General features: G+C 35.3%; 1 protein-coding gene across 2 annotated transcripts; it reads right to left on the bottom strand.

Annotated features, from left to right (window-relative positions):
* Window positions 1-1,976: 1,976 nt before the first annotated feature.
* LOC103340340 (uncharacterized) lies at window positions 1,977-4,833 on the bottom strand. 2 transcript variants are annotated; one of them, XM_008243741.3, is made up of 2 exons: window positions 4,158-4,833; window positions 1,977-3,103 (listed from the first exon to the last, which is right to left on the bottom strand). In XM_008243741.3, the coding sequence occupies exons 1-2, from the start codon at window positions 4,656-4,658 to the stop codon at window positions 2,309-2,311; spliced, it is 1,296 nt and encodes a 431-aa protein (XP_008241963.2). In that variant the 5' UTR covers window positions 4,659-4,833; the 3' UTR covers window positions 1,977-2,308. The 2 variants fall into 2 exon arrangements, 1 of the variants encoding a protein (XP_008241963.2); XR_016122839.1 differs by having other exon boundaries at window positions 2,968-3,103; window positions 3,326-4,300.
* Between the last annotated feature and the right edge of the window lie 6,113 nt (window positions 4,834-10,946).

Raw genomic sequence — 10,946 nt, 5'->3', positions numbered from 1 at the left:
TGGGCTTGTGTACTTTATCTTTCAGTTCTACACTTTTTACAGAGATGCTGCTCTTAACTACGGCTTGCATTGCAGCAGATCAAGAGCTTAGAATAAATGCTTGAATTTGCTAATACTCATCATCACCGATCAGCGAAAGAAGCATGGAAAGGGAACCTTAAGAGTTTGGAAGAAACATGACGGGACAGTATCTCCATGCTAATCTAAATACATATCTTGTTTCTTGATGATTTTTCCCTCCAATGTTTTATCTTATTGCTTGTTATAGGAAATGTTTATTGTTCAAAGTTTGAATGAAGTTATTCTTGAGATAATAATTTTTGCAGTAAGATGTGACACACTGAGAGCTCAAAATGAAGCATCTTCTGGAGAAGATATAAAAAAAAAGAATTGGAAGAGCTCAAATTAAGGTAAAAAATGGAAGAACTCAAGAAGTCTCATCGCTCCATATTCACCGGATTTATAGTCCGTCCTACCGCCTCAAAAAACGACTGGAATAAAGATATTAAAAAACAAAACCTAATTAGCATAAGCAATCTTTTTATTTTCATATGACCAGATTCTGTTTCTGTCTTTTTTCCTTTTTTAAATTTTATTTTTCTATTTGTTTCTGCCTGTGCTTAGCTTGTACCACTCATGGGTACAGCCATGAGCAGAAACAAGACACATAAACAAATAGAAAAATAAGTAATTCAACTAAAAAGCTAAAGACCAAATGTCTTGGGTACAGCAATGCATGCAACAAGACCAAATGTTTTTAGCGCTTCTGCTTTCTCTTTTGTTTTGGTTGGAGAGCAGAGTGCCTCAATAAAATTTCATAATTCATAAAAGAAAAAAGTTCATACCTAGTAAATAATATGTGAGTTGAATATGATGAGTATAGTATATTTATTAAAATTATATTTGTTTTATAATTTAATACATCTTTTAGTTATTTTATATTAGATTAAATTAGTAATTCAAGAAATAATTTGATAGTATGATATACTTAGTTAATTTTAGAGTTCGGTTAACAACACTTATTTTATAATATATGAATTTACCATATTATCATCATTTAATTATTAATTCTTAATGTTTGCATTAATTAAGGGCATTTTCTAGCATTTTGAATGTTTCATCATTCTCTATCTTTTGTTTTATATATACTAGCTTCTCCACACGTGTTTCCGCGCCTGCGAGAGGCTTTTTAAAAAAAAAAAATAATGGGTAGTTGTGTTCCATAAAAATAGGATTCATTATCTGATTTTTCTTTCAATTTTAATTTTTTTTAAATATGAAAATGTGTGAATTTACTATATTATCCTCATTTAATTAATAATTTTAATTCTTAATGTTTGGATTAACAAAGAGCATTTTTTTGGTATTTTTAATGTTTCATCATTCTCTGCCTTTTGCTTTATATATATATATATATACACTAGCCCCTGGGCACATGTGGTTTTCTTTTTATTTTATTTTAAAAATTAAGAAAAAATAACATGGATAATTATGTTCAATAAAAATAGGATATATTTTGTTTTTAATTTTAATTTTAATTTTAATTTTAATTTTAATTTTAATTTTTTTAATATAAAAATGCGAATTTACCATATTATCCCTATTTAAATAATAATTTCAATTCTTAATGTTTGAATTAACCAGGGGTATTTTCTGATATTTTGAATGTTTCACCATTCTCTGCTTTTTGTTTTTAAAAGAATTTAATTTTTTTTTTTAGAATTAAAAAGATAATGGATAGTTGTGTTTCGTAAAAATAGAATCCATTATCTGATGTTTCTTTTAATTTTAATTTTTTTTAAAGTGTGAATTTACCATATTATCTTCATTTAATTAATAATTTTAATTCTTAATGTTTGCATTAACCAAAGGCATTTTCTGGTATTTTGAATATTTCACCATTCTCTACCGTTTGCTCTATATACATAGATAAATTATGAAATGTATATTAAAAAAAATTATTTGGACAGGTCAGAAAAGGCGGAAAGAGAAGGGATTATATATATGAGAAAATTCTACGGTGCGCCAGTGTATGGATGCGTCTAAATCTAAGCCATTGGATCACTTGAAATCTATGGCTGTGAATAACCACTATAACTCAACTACAACCGGTCAAGGAAGAAAGAGAAAAACAAAGGGGAAATAAGAATAACGCAAAATACTGCCCAGCTCTCTCTCGCAGTTCTCTCTTCCTCCCTCATTGCTCTCACCATCGTCTAGCTCTCATCTCTCTCTTCTGAATCGCGAAACCCACCGTCAACAATGAGACAGAGGAAGAGGAAGATGAGGAGAATGGGAGGCAGCATTCCTACGCTGTTGACGAGCGACCAATAAAAAGAAAGACTACGCTACAGAGTATGACCAAAAACACCCCCCCAAAAAAACCTCCATAATTCTCAACTCGAAAAATTCCAACACGTTCGGATCCGTTAACAATAAATGTATTCCCAACGATGCTGTTGATGAAAGAGCCGCCGCCTGTACCGTTGGGGGCCTGTGAGGGCACAGGGATCACTTGCGGAACAGAAAGAGGTGTGTTGTCTAGCATAAATTGATGAATCTCATCAATTACCTGCTGACGGGCAAAAGTACCATATTTTGGGGCTACTGCACGAGATTGGATGGCCAGAGAACGCCTTTCTTCCCTACTGTTTTCTCCTGGAACCAATCCACCATTTGGATTGGTAGCCATTTCCTCAATAAATGCAACTAAAATTTCTCGCACACTCAATGATGGCTGCCAGTTCGAGAATCGACTTAAGCTGATCACGGTTTGGATATCGAAGCAACCATTTTTCGTCAAAAACGCGATTGAAGGAGGATTCGATGGGTATCCCTCTGAAAACGTGACCATCCCATGATAAATCCCACCGTCAAATTCAGTTCCACGAGGGCCTCTGATTGCAAATTGCCATTCATAATTCTTCCACCCCAGCTTGAGGCACGTGAAATCATCGGAGGGTTTGGATTTAATGTCATCATACTCATCTAGAATCCGCTTCTCCCCTGAGTTATTTATGTTGCACTTGTCCTCCACAATCACACTCCGATCCGATTCCATCTGTGTTGGTCCGACTCGATCCACAACCACAACCACCTCTTCCTGTTAACAAAACTTTAAATATACAATTATTCTCAAAATACGAAGCAAAGAGATGAGGAAACATAGTCGGCGGTGTCTGTTGATAGATAGGTAGGGCTAGTCATGCTAAAAATTAAAACTTTTTAGCAAAACTTTTTAGAGAAGAGTAAAACATATGCTAAAAAGTTTTGCTTTTTTGGGGGATTTGTAGAGGTACTCATTCATAGAACCCAAAATTCCTACCCCGTCGGAATTGGTAGCATTAAATGCATTCCCGACAACGTTGGCGACATAGCCGCCTGCGCCGTGCTGCTTTCTATTGGCTACCTCAGTCAGCTGGGAGAAAAACTTCCCTGAGAAGGCGATGTCAGGTCAGCAATCCAGCTCATTATCCCAACTCTCTCTCTCTCCTCAGTAACACCTCTGCCACCCTCCTCCTTCAACTACTCTCTCACAAATCTAACAAAATGTTATGGAAGACGAACCTGGATTGTAAAATCCCAAGCCTTTTTTACCCCTAAAAAGCACCCCAAGCTTTAAAAATAAAAACATATACATATACATATATATACATTACTCCTTCAGACCACTCAAATCAGACATTCGATACATTCCATTCGTAAAGGCCAAAAGGGGTAACGAAAGTAGTTTTGTATCTATCACTTTCTTGTATCTGTATTTGCCAAAATCCACTTTCCATGTCAAATTTTGAAAAAAACGACTGAGTTGCTCAATCTTTTGATTAGATCTCTTTTGTTAGGGATCGGGTATCTGATCCATTCTAACACATTGTTGAGAGGTTTGTAATTTATGACTAGTCTGGGTGCTCCTCGTTCTAACTCAGCACTATTTTGAAATTGGAAAAACACTTTACCAGCTTTGGAAGATAAACTAAAGAAAGATGGAAAACGCTAGACATATTACATTTATATTAGATTTTTGTATTGGTGAGCTTCACCTCTCTCAATGTAGTATATGAATGTGATAAGCCTGTACAGATAAATATAAAAAATAAAGGGTTGCAGCAAGAGAGAACGGAGGAGAAGTTAAAATCATTGACAGGGGGATTGCTGACCTCACATCTCTGTGTCAGGGAAGTGTTTCTCGTCTCCCTTTGCATATATTGATGATTCACATCAATTAACTTCTGACGTTCATCAGTGCCAAATTTTGGGGCTGCTACACTAGATTTCTTGGCCAGACGACGCCTTTCTTCCTTGTGTTCTACTGAACCCGAATTAAAATGTGGGCATGTGGTCATTAAATCAATGAGTTCAAGAAAAGCCTGTCGCACCCTCCTTGATGGCTCCCATTTTAATCTTACCTTGGTTTCGATATTGAAGGAACCATTTTCCGTCAAAAAGATGAATGAAGGTTCCTCCCATGGATATTCCTTCGGAAACAGGAGCCGCACATGATAAATTCCACCCTCGAGTTCAGTTCCAGCAGGGCCTCTGAGTGCACCTTGCCATTCATATGAGGTCCAATCGAGCTTGCGGAACATGAAATCGTTGGAGCGATAGGAATCAATCTTATTATACTCCTCTAGAATCCGCTTCTCCACTGGGTTCTCCATGTTGCACGTGTCCTCCGCTATCAACTCCGATCCAAATCCATTTGATGTTGTTCGATCTGTGTCGATCCGACTCGATCCGCAACTCTTCCGTCCGGTTAACAAAAGGCAGGGCTCGTCATGCCCAGTAAATATGCAGATCTGGGTTGTTGCTGTTTCTTTATATAATATATAATATATATTGCTTGATATTAGTACTTTGTGAAGCTTTTATTTTTTATTTTTAACTAGTTCCTTGGCATATGCTCACACATGTGCCAATTAGTTTATTATTATTATTATTATTATTATTATTATTATTTTAGTATTTAAAAAAATAACATGAGTAGTTATTATCTGATTTTATTTTTTTATTTTATTTTATTAATATAAAAATGTGAATTTACTATATTATTCTTATTTAATTAATAATTTTAATTCTTAATATTTGAATTAATTAAGAGTATTTTTTAATATTTTAAATATTTCACCATTTTCTACTTTTTACTTTATATATATAGATAATTATATATAGAGAGAGATAGAGAGTAGAGAGAGAGAGAGAGAGAGCAAATGAAAAAGTCAAAGTTGTACTTAAGATAATAAAACCGCGTGGAAAATTAGACACACAAGACAATTAATTAATGAAATCCATTCTGAACATCAACTTCATGAAGGCAAAAACGATACATGCGTGAGCTACTTTTCTTAATGATATAAAACACGTGGTAGGGCTTAGCTGGACTTCGGGCGTGTTTGTTACACCGTGCAAGCTTGGACTAGTTTGGCTAAAGTTTTATCCCATGTTTGTTTCATCATGTTCTAATTTTAAGTGGGATTAACTAATACTGGGCCCACCAAAAATACCTCTTTAGGTGTTCTTAGCTAAACCCATCTAGGGAGGAGGGACTAACAGTCTCGACGACCTTAGCAACTAGCAACCACACCCAATCGCCCCACAACCAACGACCCACCAAGCAGCAGCCACAACCACCATCCCCAACCACTAGATACAACCACCCGCCACGACCACCAGCCACAGCCACCCAAGAAGGAGAAGACATAATAGAAGAGGAAGAAGAGAGAACATAAAATTTTCTAAAAACAAAACAGAGAAGAAGAGAGAAAATAGAATACAAATTTATAAATAAACCCAATACTAGACATGTATTTATAAAAAAAAACCCAAACACTATTTAAACATAGAAACACACTCAAAATCAACCCCAAAGTCAACTTTTTGGGTGTGTTTATAAATGGGTTTTGAGTGTGTGTAATGATGGGTTTTGGGTGTGTTTATATGTTTAAATAGTGCTTGGGTTTTTTTATAATTTCAACCCTCATTTTGGGTGTTTTAGTGAAACTCCCAAAATAGAAAGAAGATATGAGAGAAATTTTTCGAAAAAAATAGAGAAGAAGAAAGAAAATGGAGAAGAAGAGGAGAGAAAATTTTAGAAAAAAAAGAAAAGAGAAAAAAAGTAGACAAAAGAATAGGAGAGAAAATGGAGAAGAAGAAGATAAAAGAGATGTAGAGGGGAAGAAGAAGAAATAGATGCAGAGAGGTTCGTCCAAAAAAGAAAAAACGAGATGCAAAGAGGAAGAAAGAGATGGAGAGAGAAGAAAAGTAAAAAAATATATATTTAAAAAATCTTACTTTTCAGGAAAAAAAAAAGTCATAGTCCAATGAAATATACACTAAATGCTGTACAAGTGTTATCTAGCTTATGTCAGGCCAAGCCAATCCAAGATAGTACCAATATTTAATCTAATATATAACAGTCTGCCGTACCAAACGACCCCTAATTCTATTTGCTTTTTTCGTCAGTAGAGTCTAAAAGGGTGGTGTGATTCTTTTAACTTTGGGTAGGAGTGAGTATCTTCCGATGAGGAAAGACTCGGTAGCTTTTTGGAAAAAGTTGGGAAAGTGGGATTTCTTTTTTCTCTTGGAAAGAGGGTGTTCACAAAGTGGCTGTAATTAAGCGAAACAAACTAGCCCAAAGTCTCAAATATCTCCAAAGTAGAGAGATGGTAAAAAAATCATCATCACACTGAGTATGGGTGCAAGTATTCAGCTTTAGGAAAAAAACGCACCTACTTTTTTATTTCTAGCATAAACTCAAAATTTGAATTTGATGCAATGAAACATACAAGTTGTCCATGTATTAAACCCGCCGACGCTGGCGTCGATTTCCACAAATATCTTAAGCAATTGTTGCCGATGGCCTGGCCCCACAGTCCTTCAACGACCCTCAAGCTCATCTGCAACATACTAAATGTCCATTAAAAAAAGACCAAGGCTATAACATCCCATCCCAAAAATGACTGTTCAAAAATGTATAGCTATATTGTTACATGGTACGCTATTTACTACATATAAAACTCAATTATTTTATAATTAAAAAAAAGTCAATTATTTTACTGTTTCAAAAGAGAACTATTGGTCAATAAATACTGCTACAGAATATTGATCCAGATAAGAGTGACAGCTAATTCCTAGCTCATGGAATATTACTTATTCTAATTACATGCTATTTCTAGGAGCTCCTCTGCATCGGTTCTGGGCTTGCTGCATGTTTTGCTTCAGGACTGAGGAGGTTAAGTAGTTGGTCACGGTCCTTGAGGGCCACATCTACTTGATGGACATATAAGTTGTCCCTGGAAGATAGGCTGATATTTATAATAACCAGGCTACTTAGGGGGCTTTAAGATCTTTTGTATGAGTTCAAGTGTACATGTTATTACTTATTGCCATGATGTCGTACGCTGCCCTTGTTGCTTATTCATGGCTGGTGCTATCCAGATGTTGCTCATAGTGCTGGTATTAAGTATAGAATCTTCAAGATGTTATGGCGTAATGGCAGCATATGCCCAAGAGCAAGTGGAAGAACTAGCACATTCACAGCGGCACATTTTAGCGCTTCAAGTGCATGATCCCTCATCTTGATTACTACTGTTCTTTAGGTCAGTTCTGACCCAAGAATTGGACTCAATACCACGAGTATGTTCCTTGTTCTTAAGTGGGTTATGCCCTAGCATGCGGCACTCGAAATCGTCGGAGGGCTTAAATTGAATCTCAATGTACTCCTCTAGAATCTGCTTCTCCCCTGAGATCTCCATGTTGCGCTTCTCACCTCAGGAGGCAGATGGTTGTTTTTGACTATGCTATCTTGTTCACGCTGCCATATCTATCCATTGCCATTGAAGTGATGAGTTATTTTTTGTTTCCATGGTAGTGAGTTGGAGCCATCCATTTTGCAATTTACCTTTTCTGCAATAAATATTCCGTCTCCATTATTTGATATGAAAGAAGAATAAATATAACTCAAGAAGTAAGGCCTTGGGTATTTATTTTATTGCCCAAAGATTTTTTTCTATTTGCATTTTTCTTTTAAACTGCGTGATTGCCTCAAGAAGTAGAAGCAGAGAGGTTTAACTTTGACGCGAAAGAAGAATAAATGCAATAAGAACCAAGAATTGAATTAGCTTATGACAATGACAACAAAGTTTCTGAAATCAGGGGGGAAAACTAGAATGCCCATTTTCAACTAATTACTACTAACTTCCTAAAAAAGAAGGCTACACTGCAGACTTGATCACCTCAGTTCATCACTCTTGGTCCGTTTGTCTACTCGTCTTCGCTGGAAGACAAGTCCGTTTGTCTACTTGTACTGGGGCCGTCTAGTTTTGTTTTCTTGGTGCATTTCAACAACTCTTTTAAACTTAATTTCTTCTCTCAGAAAATTCAACTGGTTGGTTTTTCTAATAACCTGGACAGACTTAGAGACTGACTGTTTCTGCAAGGCTTTGAGGTTATGCAACTCAGGTATAGACAAAAATTCAAACTTAACCTTTTCTCCTAAGTAAGTAGATATGACGCCATCATAATTTACCTGAAAAGGATACAATAAGGAGATGAAAGGTAAACCTAAAATGACTTCGTCAGTGATGTTCTTGACTAAGACAAATGAGGTTTTAAAGCAAATTTTGTTTTGGCAAACATGAGCTTTTGGTATTTCATAATTCAACTGAAGGGATTTTCCGGAAGCAGTACTTAGGGATTCCCTAGACTTCTGGTAGAACTTAGTAGGAATCAGACCTTCCTGAATACAGTTAAGATCGGCTCATGAATCAAATAAGGCAACTGTAGTGAACTCAAAATTCTGAACAAAAATGGTTACTTTAGAATACCATTTTCTAAAATTGACTTGGCAAATTAGATTTACGACTTGTTTACTGTCAGAAGGTTCATCATCAGAATTGTGAGGACTCTCTGACTGGCTTTTAGACTCAGAAGGCTCTTTTTCTAAAAGGCGAACTAAATCTTGTTTGATCATATAATTTTCACTTTGCAACTTATGACTCATCTGTTTTAACTCAACTATTTCTTTCTTTACTATCTTTACTTCTAACTGCAGGTTTTGTAAGGTAACTTCTTTCTTTTTGGCAAACTTTTCTAAGGTAGTGTTCAAACTAATCGGCTGGGGGGTAGATGGACTCGGGGTTTCCTGACTAATGACTTTTCTTAATTTTTTCAAATACTCAGATTTTAACTCAGGGTTCTATCGGATAGTATTAATCTATTCCAGATAGTACTGACTGTTTATCCATAATATTATAAGGCGTTTGGTGATGTTCTTGATAAATAGTCAAACTAAGTTATATTGTGTTTAGTGATGTTCCATATAACATCGGATTAGACTATTCTTTTACAAAAACTTCTTTGATAATTTAAGTGGAAATATAGACAACATAGACAATATAATTTGCATATATATATAATTAAGAAAAAAAGATAATATATTGAAGCCCAACAAAAGCAGTCAAGAAGAGAATCAATAGTCAGTAGTTGCAACACGTAAATAACTAGAAAACAAACCAACAAAGCACCAAAAGAAGGGAAAAAAAAGTTGTAGCAAGAAAGACATAGTTGCATGTATTGTTCTAATCACTGACTTGGGATGATAATTTGATTATTGAGTTGGATACTTGGAAAAGATGAAATACATAAAGAAAAAAAATGCAAGAAAAACTCAACAGCATTTATTGAGTTGGATACACAGCCGCATGATGATTATTTGATTATTGAGTTGGATACACAACCAAGAAAAAAAAAATCCTAAACCAATAAAAAAAAGTCAAAAAGGAAAAACTCATAATCTAATTTCCGCAAAGATTTAATAAAATAAGAAATATATAAAGAAAGAGAAGATGAAAGAAGAAGAGAGAGGAAGTATATTGGAGAAAGAGAGAGAGATGGATACCTGGAGAAGAGGGAAGAAAATAACCTTGGAGAAGATAGCAGAGAAGAATCCTAAGGGAGAAGAAGATGAAAATACCATTGTCGGATTTTTCACGTGAATGTGTGTGTTCTTTTTCCCTAGCTGTATAATTAAGCGTGTATTATCTAAACTGGAGTGTTTGAGTTGTATTAGTTAGTCAGGTAAAGAGAATACTAAAAGCTCAATCCATATAAAATAGTTAAGTAATTAAATAATACAAGTTGACACCAAACACCTGACATGAACTATTTACTCTTATCCAAAATCTAATACGATGTACCAAACGAGCCCTTGGTGATGTCGTCATATTATAATTGGTTTGGCCATGATTTTGAGGTGAAACCGATCCCATTCGGGGGAGGAAGAAAAATTATAAATAAATAAAAATAATAATAATAATAATAATAAAATGAAAACCCTTATCCTTGCATTTCACAATCTGGTGGTTTGCGGTCGGTGATAATGTTGGATTTGGCTTGAATTAAAAAGCCCAATGTTTTGTTTCATGAAGCTTACGGCCCATTTATTTGGCTGGGGTCAGCATATTTGCCCCACATAAATATATTATCCCGCTCCCCTCCCTCCCTAGTGGTTTGGTTTAATATGAATTTTAGATTTTGGCAAGGCAGCAAGCCCAAAGAAGCGCTTTACTAGTGTTCTTCTGATACAAGTTTTTTGGTTGTATAATCAGGAGGAAATTGAGGAGCTCGTGAGAATCGGCTGCATAGCCAACAGGTATCAAGAAGCCTGGATTTTGCAGATTTAAGCCTCTCTACTTCCAAAAAAAACTTACACGTAACGGAAATAACACTATTTGCTATCCTTGGCCAATAACATAACACGTTGAAAAATTATCCTACGTGTCATTGCGTTATTGGCCGAAGATAACAAAAAAAGCTATACCCGTCACATTACATGAGAGTCTCTCTCCTGTTCTTTTGGCTTGGTTGATTTCAGTTGTTTGGTTTGAAAGTTGTGAATTATAGAATGTGTATCAATTGGGCATATCCTAAAATGAAACTGCAGATGGACT

This window comes from Prunus mume, linkage group LG8, assembly GCF_029339155.1.
Source record: "Prunus mume cultivar Tortuosa linkage group LG8, ASM2933915v1, whole genome shotgun sequence".
Taxonomy (NCBI): domain Eukaryota; kingdom Viridiplantae; phylum Streptophyta; class Magnoliopsida; order Rosales; family Rosaceae; genus Prunus; species Prunus mume.
The sequence above is the reverse complement of the archived record's forward strand: the minus strand, read 5'-3'. Positions and strand labels throughout refer to the sequence as shown.